This window comes from Ursus arctos, unplaced genomic scaffold (assembly GCF_023065955.2).
Source record: "Ursus arctos isolate Adak ecotype North America unplaced genomic scaffold, UrsArc2.0 scaffold_1, whole genome shotgun sequence".
Taxonomy (NCBI): Eukaryota; Metazoa; Chordata; class Mammalia; order Carnivora; family Ursidae; genus Ursus; species Ursus arctos.
The window spans coordinates 32,493,244-32,512,583 of NW_026622763.1; the positions used below are offsets into that span (position 1 = coordinate 32,493,244).

The following is a 19,340-nucleotide window of genomic DNA, read 5'->3' on the forward strand; positions in this document are numbered from 1 at the left end:
TCTAAATTCTGCGGATGGAAGGGGAGGAGGGTGTGAAAGCAGCACTCCAGCTTCTTAAAAAGCTTTGGTCCAGAGCTGAAACACACCACCATCACCCACGTCTCCTTTGGCAAGAATTGGTCACGTGGCCCCATCTGGGCATCACTTCCTGGTAACAATTCCATACAATGGCATGGCGAGCATAAAATTGGGGTGGATAGTTAGCTGCATCGACCACAATCAAGTTCTCTCTTACAGCTTTTACATGGTAGAGCTGGGGAAAGTCTTCCTGATACTGGACCACCCTTCACATTCCTGAGATGAACCCCAGGTGGGTTTGGTGGGTGGTGGTTTTTTTAAATGGCTGAGCTGGATGAGAGGAAAAACAAACAAAAGCACCTGGCAGGTCTTGCTCTGCGAATGGAAGCACCTATGCTGCAAACCTACGAGTCATTTTTCAAGTGTCCTTCTCTTTCCTCCTCAAAGGTGCTGTCAGCTACAGCTTCTTGTTTATTTTACCTTCTAAATACTACTTAAATCCGACTGTCCCTGCCAAAGCCTCACTTCAGATCCGCATCGACTCTTTCCCGGATGACTTCTACAGTAGCCTTTCAACTGAACATTGGGCCTACGGGTTTTCCCTCTTCCAAGGTCACCTTCCCTACCAAGGTCACCTGTCAAATTTTGAAAACTTCACACCCCCATAAGTAAACAAACTGAACACCCATCTCAACACTTTGACTTCTTTTTAAGTTATATATGCTTACTCTTTCACAATATGTTTGTCCTAAAATGGTATGATTTTCAAATGGAGAGATTAAAACATAAATATAAACTGGAGTTTTACCATGATCTTCTCCATCCAGTGGATTACTTGATACACACCTGTATCAGTCTGAGTTCTGTCGGGGTAAGAGACGCTACAATATTACAGGGCTAAGGGGTTAACACAACAAATTACAGCTTACCTGGATGAGGCAGAAGCTGGGAAGTGAAGGTCTGTCTGCAAGGGGGTAGTCAGAGGGTCGGAGGAACAGTCACTGCCTCAACTGGAAGCACAAAACCTGAGGTTTACAGGAGTCTGAGAAGCAACAGGCCGGACCACAGGAGGACCGTGAAATGGGAGCTCCCCCACGGGTCTCCAGAAACAGCTATGTAGGACTCTCCCCGTGACTCCCACAACCTTCCGAGTATAAGGAACTGCGTTTCACCTGTGCCTGCTAAAGCGCCGCAAGGTCCTCTCATCAGAAAGCTAATGCACAACCACTGGGAAGGCACTTAAAGGGAAATCTACTTCCCAGCCTTAGGAGAGATGAGACATGGTGGTGCCAGTTGACAAGCATTCCAATACAACATACTTGGAATATGGCCACCTCGGGTTGGAGACAGATACTCCCATCTGGACTGATTTTTCTAAAATGCACCAGATTTTGTCTTACTCAAAATCCTTCCATAGCTTTTTTTTGCCTCCAGCAGTTTTTTGTTTTTTGCTTCCAGTTTTTAATCATTTTAGCTTTGCAAATTTTTATTTGCATACTTACATGAGAGCACAAATGAAAAACAATTCTTATTGTAAGCTTTGGTTGAACAATGGTAGAGCGTTGGAAGCCTCTCCTATACCCTTATTGTCCTTCACAGTTTCCCCTTCGTAGGGAAATAACCGGAGCCCCATAGAATTTCTTTAGAAATCACCACCCTAAATGATGTCATCCAAAGTCACTGGCGTGGTGCATAAGGCCCTCTGTCATCTGCCTCCTGCCTACCTTGCAGTGAATCTTCTAATAGTCTTCAGGCCACCCTGCATGGTAGCATTCCCAATTTAATTATTCATACTTCAAAGCTTTCCCTTGGCATTTCTGCTCTCCTTTACCTGGAATGCTTCTCTACCTTGCGTGTTAGGTATATTTGTATTCACGAATCATCACCACCGCCAGATCATTTTTCCTGACCCTAAGAATCTCCCTCCCTGAGAGCTCAACATTCAGCACAAAGGAAGGCTCCAGAGTGCTTGATGTCATGAGTTGAGGAGGCATGAGTTGAGCTACCTCTGAAAATCCTCCCTAAAACATATATTGTCTCCTATCTCCACTATTCAGTTCTCAATTGGTGAGTAATTAGAATCATATATATATAGTGTAATTTCTTTTTTGGTTTGTTGGTAAGAACCAACACCTCTAAAAATAATGTATAGTTTTACCTCTGCTTGTGTGTGTGTGTGTGTGTGTGTGATTTTGTCAAAACCAAGAAGCTTTCTGAAATTTCTCATTCAGATATCTTGCTTTTGCTGGAGAAAATTGAAAATCATTACAAAAATGACAAGACAAGCATTCCATAACTCTGATATTCATAAATTCATACTACAGCATTCTCACACCAGTCAGAATAGCTAGAATCAAGAAGATAAGAAACAAGGTTGGAGAGGATATGGAGAAAAGGGAACCCTTGTGCTCTGTTTGTTGGGAATGTAAACTGGTGGAAACATCATGGAAAACAGATGGAGATTCCTCAAAAAATTTAAAAGAAATACCAAAGAATCCAGAAATTCCAGTGTTAGGTATTTACCCAACAAAAATGAACATAGTAATTCAAAAAGATATATGCACCCCTATGTTTATTGCACCATTATTTACAATAGCCAAGATATGGAAGCACCCTGTTCTTGGACAGATGATGAATAAAAAACGTGTGTATTGTATACACACACAATGGAATGTTACTTAGCCATTAGGAAAGAATGAAATCTTGCTCTCTGCGGTAACATACATGGACCTTGAGCTATTATGCTCAGTGAAATATGTCTGACAGAGAAGAAGAAATACTAAGTGATTTCACTTAAATGTGGGAACATAACAAATGAACCAAAAAACAAGAAAGCAAAAAGCCAGAAAAGACAGACAGATACGTAGAACAAACTGGTAGTTGCCAGAGGGAAGGGGGGGGGGATGATGGCTAAAGTAATTAAGTGGTTTAAAAGGTACAAACTTTCAGTTATAAAATACACATGTAACGGGGATTAAGAGTACAGCACAGGGAATATAGTCAATAATACTGTAATAAGGTTGTATAGTGACAGATGTAACTACACTGAATCACTTTTCATGCTAAGCACTGTGTAGTGTATAAAATTAATGAATTACTATGTTGTACACTTGAAACTAATGTAACACTGTCAACTATGCTTCAGTAACACAGCCAGTAATTTTGTGGATATAGGCCACGGAAATATTTTCTAGATATTTCTCCTCGGTAAGGCAAAGAAAAGGAAAATTAAAGTATTGAGACTATACTGAAATAAAACGTTTTTGCACAGTGAAGGAAACAACAACAAAAAGAAGGCAACCTACTGAATGGAAAAGATATTTGCAACTGCTGTATCTGATAAGGGGTTAATATCCAAAATATATAAAGAACTTACACAACTCAACACCAAACCAAACCAAACCAAACCAAAACCCTATGAAAAAATGGTCAGAGGGCAACAGCAAACATATTTCTAAGGAAGACATGTAGTTGGCGGGCACATGAAAAGATAATCAATACCGCTAATCATTAGGGAAAGGCAAATCAAAACCACAATGAAATATCACTTTATACCTGTCAGAACAGCTAAAATAAATATAAGAAATAACAAGTGTTGGCAAGGATGTGGAGAAAAAGAAACTTTCTTGTACTGTTGGTGGGAATGCAAACTGTGCAGACACTGTGCGAAACAGTAGGAGATTTCTTGAAAAATTAAAAAAATTATCAAATGATCCAATTGCAATACTGGGTATTTACCTATAGAAAATGAAAACACACAAAAAAAGATATATACACCCCTATATTTAACACAGCATTATTTATAATACTCAAGATATGGAAGTAATCCAAATATCTATCCACAGATGAATGGATATAGATGTGGTATATATAAACAATGGAATATTACTCAGCCATTAAAAAAATGAAATCTTGCCATCTATAGCAATATGGATGGATGTACAGGGTATAACAGTAAGTGAAATAATTTAGTCAGAGAAAGACAAATACCATATGATTACACTCATGTAGAATATAGGAAAAAAGAGAAAAGGGAGAAACAAAAATAGTCTTTAATACAGAGAATAAACTGGTGGTTGCCAGAAGGGAGGTGGGTGTTTTGCAACAAGTATAAGTAAATCATTATAACTTTTACTTACATATATCTGGAGGTGCAGGGGCTACATGAGACTCATCAGAACCTGAAGATCCTGCAGTTGAAAAGGCTTTGGGATTGACAACCCTTTTAACTAAAGAGCAAAATCCTGGGAGATAGGAAACCAGTCTGGCTCTATTACAGAGCACCTAAGAATAACACAAAAATTAACATTATTTGTTCTGGATATACGTGTTATACCTACACAGACAATCTCTGGCAAATCCTCACACTGCAATGTATCTTTCAAAACCAAATCTTATTCTATTATTGAACAACTACCATGTGACAAACATTATGTATATAATTTAAAAAAATCTATTTAAAAAACAAACAAGTAATAAGTTATTTTGTGTAAAATGGCCTTTCCAATAAAGGCTAGAATCAACAATACCACACTAGAGAGAATAGGAACCTCTAAAAGTTGCCCTATTTGGGAACAACACTAAAAAGGTAGTACAAATAAGATTTTTCTATTGTCTTCAACACCTTTAGTACATAGCTTTGTGCTAAATTTTTTGCTCCTATGTTCATTTCTTGGACTCTGAGGTCAGTTACAACAGGTGAATGTGGAAACATCGTTCACGCAGAAACTTTCAGCAAAATACTTGGGTCAGAGTAATTTGTTTTTTTTATTATTTTTTAAAGATTTACTTGAGAGAGAGTGTGCACGCACACTTGCACATGTGCGCACACACAGGCACACAAAGGGGGACGGGGCAGAGGGAAAGAAAGAATCTCCAGCAGATTCCCCATGCATAGCTGGATGCAGATCTCAAGACCTTGAGATCAAGACCTAAGTGGAAACCAAGAGTCTGATGCTTAACTGACTGAGCCACCTGGGTGCCCCGTGTCAGAGTGATTTAATGCAGGGGTTGGCAAACTATAGCTGCACACACCCTGCTGTTTTAGTAAATAAAGTTTTACTCTAACATAGCCACACCTATTTATTTATGTATTGTCTGTGGCTGCTTTCCATGCCATAATAGCAGAGTTAAGTAGTTGCACAGAGACTATATGGTATAGAAAGCCTAAAATATTTACTTATCTGTCCCTTCACATTAAAAAACAAAAATGCCAACTCTTGGTTTCTTAGTAGAAAACATGTAAGAACCAATACCATATTATCATGAAATGCTATTAAAAGATTTGAACCAATAAGAGATCCCTGAGGGAGGAGGGAAAAGATTCAGAAAGAATATAATAGGTTTTGAAGAAATAGCAGAAATTTGCAGAGGAAAGGGCATTTCAATGAGTGACTTTCAGGAACAGATGTATAGTCAAAAAAACTATATTCAAAAGAGTAATAAATTCAGTGAGGGTAGATATTTATGCAGTAAAAAACAGGCTTGAAAGTTAAGTTGTGGGCAATTATAGAAGGCTTTATATTTGACACAGTAAAAGGCTTGTTACATCAAGACAATAAATCAGAATTTTAATCTGGAGGCAGGAAAGAATAGGTTTTTTAGGAATGTACCACTTAGGGCAGGATGGACTGGAGTGGTATGAAAACTAGTTACTGGGATGCTGAAATAGTCTAGACATTTGATACTTTAGAATCATTCTTTTTACCTTTCACAAAGTAGTCTGAATTCCAACCCATGTGTTCTTTTTTTCATCATAAGTACAAGAGAATAAACTAACTTGTTGTTCTACCTCTCTGGCATAATTTCTTACTAACTTTACCCACCTTTCCCCTTTCAATTCTTTAGTCACATAAAAATATCTGCAACATTTCCCATATTTCTCTACCTTCTTTTATCCTGCCATAAAATTTCTTCATGCCCTTTTCCCTCTTCTTCCAGGGCTAGTAAATTTCAAGACCTGTCTTCAAGACCTGGATAAATAGAACCTTCTTTATGTATCTCAAAAGTACAAAGCCCCTCTCCAGAGCACTCTGGCCACCTGAAAATTTAAGCATCCTTCCTTGGGTTAGGACCCAACCTGCCTAAAGAGATAAATGTGATAATTATTAGATTTTAACTTACTAGACAAACTCAGACTTTTGGGTGTTTCTATAATTGAAATTTACCTTTACAAATGAAGACATTTACATTTAATAGACTATGCCTCAGGATCTAAAGGCAATATAAAATTTTAAACTCCAAAAATATTTTGGGGAAGGCCTCAAAATAACAAGAGGCTCAATAAGAGATTATCTGAAAGGGGCAATATTAAATAGCAAGTAATCAACAGATGTTAGTTACTGGGGGCTACGTTCTGTTAAGTGCTTTACATGCACTGTTTTACTTATTTCCATAATATACTTCCATATACCATTAAAATTAAAGTATGATTATCAAAATATTTGTGATAATAAATTGCTTCACAAGCAGAAAAGGAAAAGAAAGATTATCCAAATTATTTTAGCAACTTCCTAATATTATTAAGGATTATTTTAGCCTGTGAATGCCAAGGCCACTAGATTCTACTTTAGATTTTTTTCCTTGATGGTAAAGCTTTTAACAAAAGTTATAATGTGAATTTTGTTGCCAATCTAAGAAAATCTAATCATCGAGTTTCATGTTATTTTATTTATTTATATTTCATTTTAATGGCAAAATAAGCCAGTATCTAATTTGTCCACTGAAAGGAATACCTGATGACAATGTTAATGTATTTCAAGTTTCCTTTTTAACCTATAGGATCCTCACATTCTTTACTTGGCAGATTTTATGACACTGGGTCAGCTGATAAATATAAATAAATATGACGGCCAATAAATAACTCAAAAATTGAACAGCCAGTTTATTTTACTATGAGGATAAGTATGATTTTGTATATGATTACTTCAAACCTAGGATTCTAGACTTGGGAAGATGACCAGTTATTAAAATATAATTTTAAAATCCTTATTAGTATAAAAAGAGAAACTGTCTTTTAAGCACTGTTTTAGGACTAAGTCCTGCTTTTGATCATGTGAGCAGAAAATAGTATCTATTCCAAAGACTGAAAACTGGTTATCTAGGAAATTCATCTATATCCATCTAGGAAATTCATTCATATATAATTATAGACATTCTTGTGTGGTCCACACTGTTATAAAAAATTTTGAATTAGATATAAACATTGAGAAATTATAGATTTCACACAAAACGTCCACATTTTCAGCTGTTCTTGAAAACTCAGAAGATCTGGCAGCACTGGATTCATATTCCTAAATGGCATTAGTTAGCAATAAATCACCACAGCTAAGGAAAGGCTGCTCCCACTATATCAGAAATGAAAATTTCGGTTTGTCAGAGTTCCCACCAAGGCATCTTGACTTATCTGTCCAGCTTCCAAAGCATGGACATTTATAACTCTTGCTATGTATGCTAACTAAATAGTTGAAGATACACATACTTGCATATTTCATAACTGACATCCATTCAGTATTTACAGTGCATATAAACACAAATTTTTAAAGTATATTTGAATACTAAACTTTATTTCATATGAACTTTTTAACAGTAACAAAATATTCACCCTGCTGAACTATTTCATTCATTTAAATCAAAATAAAGCCAGGTTAAACATTAACATTCTATTCTAGTTACTTTTCAGAGTATCCCATGCTTGTTTTACAACATTCCCTTTCTGTGGTTCCGGCTAAGTAAAAATTCATGTTAAAATAGGTCCAGACTAGTGGTTTACTTTTATGACTTGTCCCTACAGTCACGTCAGTCATTAGACTCTGAACATATCATGTTCAATTACAGGAATATTATCCTACTTGTTGCCATATTAATCTTCCTAAGATAGGTCTGATTAAACAGCCACAACTTAAAGAATCAAATCTAAATACTGAGTGTGACATTTGAGGCTCTCTATTACTTGATTCCAACTCCACAATCCAACCTTATTTCCCTCTAATCTCTTTCACATATCTGACATTGCAGAAGGCAGAAATGACTTCTTGATTTTTGAAAGGGAAGGTGTCTCTGAATATGTCTTCTGTTCTTTCATTCAAATCTCTGATTATCTAAACCCCACCATCTTTCAAAACTCAGATTAAATGCTTCCCTGATTAAGTGATCCCAAACCCCTTGTTTCTCCTCCTCACAAAGCTTTGGATCTGGATGTACTTTTGTGTAGCTTTTAAGAAATAATTTTTACACTACAATAATTTTATTGTAGCTATTTCATGTATGTCTACTGTCCCCTACTATATGAACTCCTTAAGGTAGGATGAGTCTAAACTGGTGACTTACAATCAATATTTCTGATCTATGTGAATCGTATCTCTTCTCATTTCCTAGGATTTGGAAGGTTACTTGCTAGACTGAAACTGTTACAAAACCTTCTGTTTAGCTAACTAAAGAAATAAAAAATAACTTAAAAATGGATTCTAAATATTTACTGAAATAATGTCTCTCAAAAATACTGAAAGGATCCTGGCATTGAATTTATTTCCAAAAATGCATTTGTAGAAACAAGTACACGAGTGTTGAAGAAAACATTTGTGTTCAAACTACCTTCAAAGCTTCCCTGACATTTTTCATACACTACGTCTAAGCACAAAAAACATAAACCCATCCCTCCATTTCCTAGCAAGTTCCCAAACCGCTATACTGCTTAAGAGACTAATTTACTCACAGTGGCCATTTCCAGTGGAGAGGGCAGATGCAAAATATCTTTCCCTTCGTAAAGTTATTCCTGAGAACGGACAAAACAAAACAGGCTGGTGACCGATTAAGCTCTAACACACAACTCGGGTAACGTCCACCATCTCCTATGTGTCGCTCCACTACGATCAAAGTTCAAGCTCTCCCCGTAACCCAGGAAGGCCAGAATTGGCCCCCAGACCCTACAGGGCACAGATCCCTGCCCAGAGGAGGCCGTGCAGCACCCAGTCCTCCCGGTTTGTGCCCCCACCCCCGCCCCCGCAAGCAACTCGGGCCAGATGAGAGCGGGGAACTAGGGGCCAGTGGCCGAGACAGAGTTCCGAGGGTCGAAGCAGGTATTTTAACACAGGTCAGGGGAGCTTGACAACAGCTCCAAATAAGGGTTCGAACGGAGCTGACGGTGAGGAAGCGAAAACAGCCTATAGAGTGACAGGACTAGGGAGAGCGACAGGGACCCTATCGGAATAGGAGCAATACCGAGTGCTGTAGAACCAAGAAGACGGGCGAATTTCGAGGGGCTAACGTGGGCGGAAACCATCCGTACCAGTCCCGCCGCCGCCCCCTCCAGCTGTCCCAGACCCTCACTCTTTGCGCCGTCAAAATGGCGATGGCGACGGCGACGGCAGTAGGGGTAGCGCCGACGCTGGCAGTGACCAGGCTTAAGAAGTTGCTTCTGAAAGCATCGATGCAAAGGATCGTCGAATTGATGATGCGCACGCGCATAACAGTGCCGTGGAGCCTACCTTCCATTGGATAGTCGCGGGGAAACGCTGTAGGAGGAGAAAAGGTGAGGTGGGGTGACGTGAAAGGAGGAGGGTTCCTGATCTGGGTTTAGGGTTCCTCTCATTTCGTTCCTTAACTCATTGATCCATTTGATAGGTTCCTCTTAAGGCTTTTTTTACTGCCGCCAAGAGATACAATCTTAAGTTCTTTATTATCATAGCTACTAGTTTTTCACGAATCACTGTTTTCGAGCATAGGACACGTAGGTTTTTCTATTTGTGTCCCACGCCCTTAGTAGGCTCAGTAAATATATATATATATATCTCAAACAATTTATTTATAAACAATATATCATTTTCATTTATCAATTTTTTTAAATTAACTGAAGTCCATACTTTATTCATACTACTGTTTCGGAGTAGGTAATGTTAGGCAAGTTGGTCTTTTTATGTTTTCGTTTCCTCACCTGTAAAAGGGGAATAATAATAGTGCTTGCCCCCCACACTTTAAAGATTAAATGAGTTTATATATAGCTAACATATAGCATATACATGCGCACACACAGCTTGGAGCTTGGGAGTCACAGAAAGGCTTCTAAGAAAAGACCACTGAGCTCAGTGTTGAAGTTGCTTATAACTCATTTTTTCATGCCTTGTAGTTTCTCTTTGGCTTACTTGTCCAGGTTATATAAGAGGATTTCTCGTTGAATGATGATTGTAAGCTTTTTGAGATGAGGAAGCATATGCTATTCATCTTTGCCATGATAGAAATCATGGGTCAGGTACAGATGAGAGATAAAAGGAGTCAGTGATCAACAGTATGGCAGGAGGCTGTCAGGAGTAACTTCATAGCAGAGGTGATGCTTGAACTGTGTTTTGAAAGATGAATGGGTGTTTGCCTGAATGCCAAGAAAAGATGTGGAGGGGTGAGGACACTTCAGGCAAAGGAAGCAGTATGAACAGAGTTGTGGAATCCTAAACATTGCACATACTTGAGAAGATCTACAAGTAGTCAAGGGAATAACTTTGGCATGGACAGGGGCCAGATCATAGTCAGCCTTCAGTGCAGTACTTGAGATAGATGTAATCCTGGAAGCAACTGGAAAGATTTGAAGCAGAGTCATGGCATTATCGGATTTGCATCTTGGGAAGGTCCTCTGGCTGCCATTTAGACGATGGGTTGGAAGGGTGTGTGAAGATGATTCCTAAATTTTTGACTTAGGATATATGGTGAATAGAGTTGCTTTTGCTTTATTGGGAATTCAGTAATATTAATATTTGTGGAATGTATACTATGTGGTGGCACTTGGGATAGGGATTTTTGCATTATTTGTTTTAATTCTCATAACAATATAGAAAATAGAGATACTATTATGTACGTGTTAAATATGAAGAAGAAATGAAAGCAGAAAGTGGTTAAGTATATTTCTGAAGCTTCCAGGGCTGGAATTAAATCTAGGTCTGTTACGTTCAAAAATAGTGTTCTCTTTCCCACACGTATTGTCTTCCAGGAGAACAGGTGTTCGGAGAAAGAGGAAGAGTTTGGTTTGAGATATCTTGAGTTTTAAGGTGCCTAAGGGGCATTCATGTGGAGTTGACAATAAGTCATTTAGAAGTAGGCCTATTGCTCAGAAAAGTGGTTTTTGTAGAAGAGAGAGATTTGAGGATCCTTGACGTATGGATAATACTTCAAGCCATGGGAACTCCTTAACCTAAAGTTCAGCAATGGGCTTTATGGGAAGGGGGAAGGGTCTGTGGCACTCCTGAAAATGTATGCAAATTTTTGTATATTTGTAAGTAGATTCATTTTTTTTTCCATAGGGAGAGGGTGCATAGCTTCTTCAGATTCTTAAAGGAGTTCATGACTCTGAAAGTTCAAGAACTACTAGTGTAGAGTATAAAAAGGGAAAAGTCAGAATACTAGGAAATATTAATTAAATGGGTAACAGAAGAAAATCTAGCAACAGAAACTGGCAAGTTTTAGTTAGAAAGTAGAAGGAAATCAGAAGAGACTATTCTAGACATCAAGAATTATTGCTATTATTGCTCAATATTATTAGATGCTACAAAAAGGTCTTACTGAGTTTCATCTTTTTTGATAAATCCAGCAACAGTGACTTTGCTAGAGGAATTTCAGTGGAGTGGGGGGTGGAGGGTGTGGAATTTTGATAACTGGGCATTCAGAGGCTGAAACAGAAACTTCTTGAGTACAGTGACTTTATCTGTTTGTTTATTGTATTCCCGGAACTTTACTGTATTCCTGCCACAGAGAGGTGATCAATAAATGTTTGTTGAATAGATGAAGCTGAATAGATGACAAGTGTGGATCGTTAATAACAAGCTACCATTAACAGCAGCTGCTTTTGGTTGTTCTGTTTCCAGGCTCCATGCTTCCACAACATCTATCTATCCGACCACTGGGCTGGGAGAGTAGTAGTGTCTATACTGCATTAAGTGAAGAAACTGAGACTCAGCCTAAGCAAACTGCTCAACGCTGTGCAACTACATGTAGTGGTGACTGTGAGACTAAACCTTGGATTTGTCTGGCTCCGAAATCTCTATGCCTTCCACGACAATAAAACTCAGAAGACAAAGAGGTGAGTAGCTCTCTCTCAACTTGTTTCAATTTCATCTTATCTATTTGCCTTCTCCCTTTCATTCTCTCTTGGATTGTTCTTCAGAAATAAAGGAGGATCTTCACAGAACTGTAAAAATTGATCCATTCACCAGATTATGAGATTATCCAGAGACCAATATGTAATCCTTGGGGGTTTTCTTTCTCATCTCATTCTTAACAGCTTACCAAAAACAGCTGTTTTTTGGTAAACATATGGCTTCCTTTTTATTCTAGAAACACCAATTCTCAATGACAAAAGATGTATACTTACGCAAACTAAGGAATATATAATAATCACTAAGTGCTCAACTTGGCAAGGCTGTTGTATTGCAGCTAGTTCTTTCTGTAAAGACAGTAGGATTATAAAACCAAAAGACAAAATGGACTATTTTCTGCTCAGCCAAGCATGTCTAAAGCACATTAGAAGTTTGAAGACAATATTTTGTGTTATTTTAAAAAATGCTACATGGAACTATTACCTGGTTGCAAGAAAACAACATGTAAAATGATAATAGTAGAAATTAGAAAAGGGTGTGGATAAAAGTAAAAATCTGTGAACACTTGGTTTTTATTATTTGACTCAGTCACAGAACTCAACTATTAAGAACACATCTTTTTAAGTTGCCCACACTCTCTCTTTAGTATTTGATACATTAAGATAGGCATATATTTTAGCCATTTGTAGAAAACTCAAGCTTTTTCTGGAAACACCTTGTATGTTCTAGCCATCTATTGCTGAGTGGCAATACATGAATATTATAGACAGTGAATGTTGTGTATCTCTAGGACATACTGGAAGAGAAGCCTTCTATTTAATATTTCGGTTTTTAGTTTGAGTGTGATTCATATAATCACTGGACTTTAATTGTGATATTAGATATAACAGTTATCTATTTGTTCATCTCTCTGCCTCCTTGTCATTACAGTGGAGACCATGATATTATCTACTTCTTTTTAAAAGACTTTATTTATATGAGAAAGAGAGAGAGACAGAGAGAGAGAGCACACACACCAGCTGGAGAAGAGCAAAGGGAGAGGGACAAGCAGACTCTGTACTGAGCCTGGAGACGGGGGGGGGGGGGGGGGGTGTCAATCTCAGGACCCTGAGATCATGACCTGAGCTGAAATCAAGAGCCAGATACTTAATTGACTGAGCCACCCAGGTGCCCTTGATATTATCTACTTTGTAGATATATTTAGAAGATTATATGAGATAATCCATGTAAAGGACTTAGCACAGTGCACAGCACTTAGTGTGCAATAAGTGTTAGCTGAGATCATCTTTGTCATCATTATCAGCATTATCATCATCAATGAACTCCTCCTACTTATACCTTTGATTTCCATATATGTGCACAGTGCTGGTCAGGGGTGGTAACAGTAATGTTCTCTTATATGAGATTGACCAGGACGAGGAAAGGGATGTTAGCATTGGGGCTTGTGTGATGTACATTACCTCAGATGTATATAATCAGAATCTATGAGGGGTTTAGGAAGCTGCATTTTAAGAAATTCTTCAGGGAATTTTTATGAGAACTAGAATTTGAAGACCATAAGTAAAAGATAAAAAACTGTGGTAGGGAGAAGTGTAATACACACTATGAACACCAGCTGTCACTGCTCTACAATTTAAAAAACAGACCTGAGCCTTAACAGCTAATGGGATTATTACAAGAACATTTTCTAAATTTCAAATGTAAAGATCTAGGGAAAGTGAACTCTGAGTTAAACAAATTTTGACTTTATCAAGGGTCTCTAGGACATATAAATGGCCTACAAAGTGTAGTGGTTAGGTATGTGTGAATAAACCTACATCAGGAAAATGATGTCTCACTGTACTTGGGGACATAAAGTGAATGTTCTCTGCTTTTAAAAAATCAAACTGGACTCTAGTCTGAAAGTGTATTAGACATCTCAGTGACTTTGAGAATATTTCATTTTCCTGGCCTTATGTCATAATGGAAAGTCTTGTGTAGTGTCCACATGAACATTTTCTTTATTTGTAGACATTGCACCATACTGAAAGATTTGGATTCAAGTTCTGGCTTTTTCATACCGCTTCATGTGGATCACCATGGCAATTCCTTAACATCCGTGAGCCTTGAAATGGTCATAAAAATAACCACATAAGAGTTGTCATTAGGAGAATCTAGATAATATATGTGAAATGTTTCATAAAGTTTAAAGTATTAAATATAGAGTATTATTTGAAGGCTTACAGGATTGGGCCTTTGCTTTGATACCGGTCTCTGGAACCCCACCAAAGCAACCATTTTCATAAAAATGACTGTGGTTCTGCTAGGAGCCTAGTTATTTTCTCCAACGAGGTCTTTTGTTCCATTCCAAGTAGAGTTGCCTAATTAAATACAGGGCACTCAGTTGAATTTGAGTTTCAGATAAACAATGAGTAATTTTTAGTGTAAGTATGCCCTAAATTTTACATGGCAATCTGGCATATCTAACTCCAAGGTAAACTAAGAAAGCTGTCCTCCATTCATGTGTCTACACCCATCTAATTGCTCACATCTTCTATTTTGCCTAGTGCAGAAAAAATCTGACCCAAGGAGAGTAATGTAGGTCTAAAATGCTTTGAGATGATTTATTGCCATCTAATAGCTTGTATCTTCAAAAATTTGTCACACTTCCTGTCTAGAAAGGGCTTGTTTGGGCTTATACTCTAAAGATTGCTTAGAGGGAAATGGGGTCTCTGAAGTAAATTAATCCTTGGAATTGTTTTAATTTTGTTATATTCTGTTGTTCTGTTGGGTTTTGATTATTCATTAACGTATCTTTCTCTTTCCCACTGTGTGGTTATAAGACTAGAAGGAGGGAAAGGGCAAATCTACAAAATGAAACATTCTAAAGCCACTCAAATGTTGGTATTATGAACAATTTGGATGCATTTCTGATACAACCCTCTCTATCCAGTTATATCTCATGTAGCAAATAATGCTATCAAAATCTATGCACTCTATAGACATCCATTATAGAGTCTATGCCCCAATAGTAGAGAATAGTGAGAAGGAATGGTGGGGAGTCAGGTATATGCTAAGTGTCAAGAAAGAGTCATCCTGGGGCACCTGGGTGGCTCAGTCCGTTGAGCATCTGACTCTTGATTTTGGCTCAGGTCCTAATCTCAGGGTTATGAGATCAAGCCCCGCTTGGGGCTCCGTGCTGGATGTGGAGCGTGCTTGAGATTCTTCTTCTCCCCCTGCCCACTCCCACCTCTTAAAAAAAGAGAGAGAGAGAAAGAGTCATCCTGGGAACAGTATGCAGTTTCAAAGTACTTGAGGACAATCCACAAAATGAGAATTTAACTACAATAAAATGAATTCATTAGTACACTTTCATTGGTATGCCCTGAAGTACAATGAGGAATCACACTAGGAAGCCTGATGTGGTGAATAGCCAAGTCTAGCAGGAAGCCCTTGGAACGGGTGACTGCAGAAAAACATCGCCTTTGGGCTCAGCCAGCATTAACATGTATCTGCCTGTGGACGCTAGGTGGCGATATACGACAATGTGACGACTTGAGAATTTGTGGTGGATATGCTGAATTAGTGGGGGATGAGTTGTGAAATGGGTTTTTGTTTCCTGCTGTTAATGCAGAGCCTTTCAATTTATGGTAGAATGTTCTCTCAGCTGTGATCTTATGAAACTTCAATAGGAACAGGAACCATGTCAAATCCACTTCTGAGGATTTCCTTTTTTTTCCCTTCCATTTTGGGACTGATTACATTTCTGCGAAGTATTTAGTTAGTCTCATCAGGCATTCAAACTTGATACCGATGTTCACATTTAGATACTGAGATTGTGAAGCTGCTTAATTGGTGGAGCCAATTGGAGGGAGCCATTGGAGGGAGCCAGGAGAGCAACACTGCACTGAGATGCTTTGAGCCATGAATGAGGGTAAGACTCTGTATTCATGGGCTGTGTGTCACTAAGAACATTTGCCAATATGCTGACAGATTGCAATGGGAATATCCCTTGGACGCACTGATGACCCAGTGCCCTGTCATTTGAACAGAACAGGCACTTTACCAGCCCATAGGAGTACCAATGATTATATTACTTTAAGCTTCCTATTTCCTATTATATGGTTTGATGATATTTGGTGGCATCAGTGATGCATGTTAATTAATTACTTAAGAGGCTTTTGTCTTTTAAAAATCAATAAAATCTTCGATTAGGTATATTTTTTCTCTACTTTGATTTTTATTGATATTTCTGAGTTCCCCAGAAATTGCCTGCATAGCAAATGATCACTGAAACGTTTTTCTCTGTTGTTTTGGGAATTCTCTGCACTCCCTTTTGTATTTATGCCCTTTCTCCTGCCTGACTAAAACAGAATAATTTTGTTAGAACTTGGGGGAGAAATTTATCAAGCCTATATTTCAACAAAAATCTGGGATTCAAGTTAATTTTTATGCCCCAACTTATAATGCTCCTGCCCCTTTTTTACATTCAGCTTTATCTTCAGCTGTCTTCTGGCATTACCTACCTTTAGCTAAGCAGACTGCTTATTCCCACCTGAGTTTTCCTCATCTTATCAATAGCTGGTATTGCCCCTCTCTTTTCTCTCTCTCTCTCTATGACTAGGTTTTCAGTATTCAGCTCCAAAGCATCTCCTTCATGAAGCTATGTCTGTATAACACATTAATCTTCTATTTTCCTAACTCATATATAATATTACTCAGGTTAGCTCATAATTACTACCTAGTTTCAGTTGCTTTCTAATTTGTTTATACACATGCACACACACATACACACAGAAGTGGATTATGAGCTTTTTGAGAGTGAGGATTGTACCTCAATGACATCTACCAGTATGGTGCATATTGTATATACATGTTCAATAGCTCTCCATCTCTTGCCTGTGTCTATGATCCCAGAGCCTGAAGCATAATAAGTATTCAATAAATGTTTGTTGAAACAGCTGGAACATTGATTTAAACCACTGTGTCGAAGTACTAGATGTCTGCTAATATTAGATTGTGACACCTAGTGTTAAAAACTTGGTAGACATCAGAATAGATCTTGCAAGAACTAGCTTAAGCCTTATATCTCTTCCATGACAAATTCCCAAGGTCAGTGCAATCCTCTTTTCTCCTCCTTGTCCTGATTTCTCATCCTGAGTCTGAATTATCTCCTATCTACTGTTATCATATCTACATTGGGTGCGTGCCTGAAGTACACATCTGTAGAATGGGGTTAATAATGGTATCTACCTATTATGGTTGTGATGATTAAACAATTTGATATATATAAAGTACCTAGAACTTTTCCTGGCGTATAGTAGGTGATGGATTGTTGTTGTTATTATTGTTGTTATTATTATTATTGATATGAGTATAAGATTGTTCATTGTTTTCTGTGCATTGAACCTGTCCTACCACCTAGATTATAAACTCTTTAGGAGCAGGCATCTTCATTTAATATCTTAGGATCTGTAATGTTTCTTTTTCATTCTAGATGTTGGTAATTTGTGTCTCTTCTTTTTTCCCTAATCACTCTGACTAGAAATTATCAATTTCATTTATTTTTCTCCTAGTAATAGTTTTTGGTTTCATTGTTTTTGTACTGTTTTTGTGTTTTTAATGCCATTGATTTTTGCTCTTTATTATTTTCTTCTCCCTGCTTGCTTTTGGTTTAATTTTCCATTCTTTTTCTAATTTCTTAAGGTAGAAGCTTAGTAATTAAGTTGAAACCTTTTTTTTCTAATAGAAGCATTTGCTATAATTTTCCTTCTAACCTCTGCTTTAGCTACATTCCATGAATTTTGATATGTTGTGTTCTTATTTTTATGCAATTAAAAATATTTTCAATTTTTCCTTGTCATTTCTTTTTTATTTAGAAGTATGTTGTTTAATTATCAAGTATTTGGGGGTTTCCCAAATATCCCTTGTTGATTTTTATTTAACTCTTTTGTAGACACGAAACATACTTTATAAGATTTCAATTCTCTTAAATTTATTGAGATATCTTATGGAACTGAATGTGATCTAATCTGGAAAATGTTCAACGTGTGCTTGGAGAATTTGTGTAGTCTACTCTTGAGTATAGTATTTTTAAATGTCTTTTAGGTGAAATTAGTTGATAGCCTTGTTCAAATTTCTATGTCCTTCAGACTTTCTGACTGTATTCTATTAGTTACTGAAAGAGAGGTGTCAATCTCCAAATATAATCAAGATTTGTCTGTGTTTCCTTTCAGTTCTGTCAGTTTTACACTTTGCATTTGGAAGTTCTGTTAGTAGATACATATGCGTTTAGGATTATAATGTCTTGTTTATGAATTAACCCTTTTCTTATTATGAAAAATTCTTCAGTCATATGATAATATGATTTCATATGATAATATTTCTTGTTCTGAAGTATTGCCACTCAAATTTTCTTTTGTTTAGTATTAGCAGGGTATATATTTTTCCATCCTTTTAAGCTACTTTTGTCTTTATATTTAAAGAGATTTTCTTGTGTTTTTTTTGGAGGGGTTCAATAGGGCAGCTGTCTTTTAATTGAAATGTTTAGACTGTTTATATTTAGTGTCATTTTTCATATGGTTGGATTTAAATCTACCCGTCTCATAGTTTGTTTTCTATTTGCCTCACCAGTTTATGTTTCTTTTTCCCATTCCTCTTTCTTTTATGGAGATTAATTGACTATTTTTTTAATAATTACATTTTATTTCTATTGTTGTATTTTACCTCCTTGTTTTGCTTTTTATTATTTTCTCTTGGGTTGACAATATGTAACTTTAACTTATCATAGTCTAACTTTAAATAATATTGTACCTTTTCTTTCTTTCTTTTTTTTAAGATTTATTTATTTATTTGAGAAAAAGAGAGCACACACACCCATCTGTGCCAAAGTTGGGGGGAGAGGCGAAGGGGAGGGAGAGAATCTCAAGCAGAGTCCCTGCTGAGCATGGAGCCTGACTTGGGGCTTGATCTCAGGACACCGAGACATGATCTGAGCTGAAACCAGAGCCACCAAGGAGCCCCAGTATTGTACCTTTTCATGTGAAGTTTAAGAACTTTACTATAGTATACTTCCATCTCCTTACCCTTGTAGTATTATTGTCATATATTTTAATTCTACATGTACTCTAAATTGCAGACTACACTATTACCATTTTTACATTAAACATTATATTTTGAAGGTAGTTTTAAAAATGAGAAAATTGTCTTTTATATTTTTCCACATATATATCATTTCTGGCTTTCTTCCATCCTTTGTGAAAGTTT

General features: G+C 37.2%; 1 protein-coding gene and 1 long non-coding RNA gene across 3 annotated transcripts in view; one reads left to right on the forward strand and one right to left on the reverse strand.

The window, feature by feature from the left end:
* The window catches only part of MMADHC (metabolism of cobalamin associated D), a 51,864-nt gene extending 42,493 nt beyond the window's left edge, over positions 1-9,371 (reverse strand). The window contains exons 1-3 of one of the 2 annotated variants that reach the window (XM_044381603.3): positions 9,305-9,371; positions 8,732-8,791; positions 4,158-4,302 (exon numbers count right to left, since the gene is read on the reverse strand). In XM_044381603.3, the coding sequence (XP_044237538.1) occupies positions 4,158-4,302; positions 8,732-8,740 (154 nt within the window). In that variant the 5' untranslated portion in view covers positions 8,741-8,791; positions 9,305-9,371. The other variant, XM_026492817.4, reaches the window with a different exon arrangement.
* LOC130544679 (uncharacterized) overlaps positions 4,298-19,340 on the forward strand; it is a 73,990-nt gene continuing 58,947 nt past the window's right edge. The window contains exons 1-2 of the long non-coding RNA XR_008961146.1: positions 4,298-9,547; positions 11,865-12,079. This is a non-coding gene — a long non-coding RNA (uncharacterized LOC130544679). The remainder of the gene's footprint in view (positions 9,548-11,864; positions 12,080-19,340) is intronic.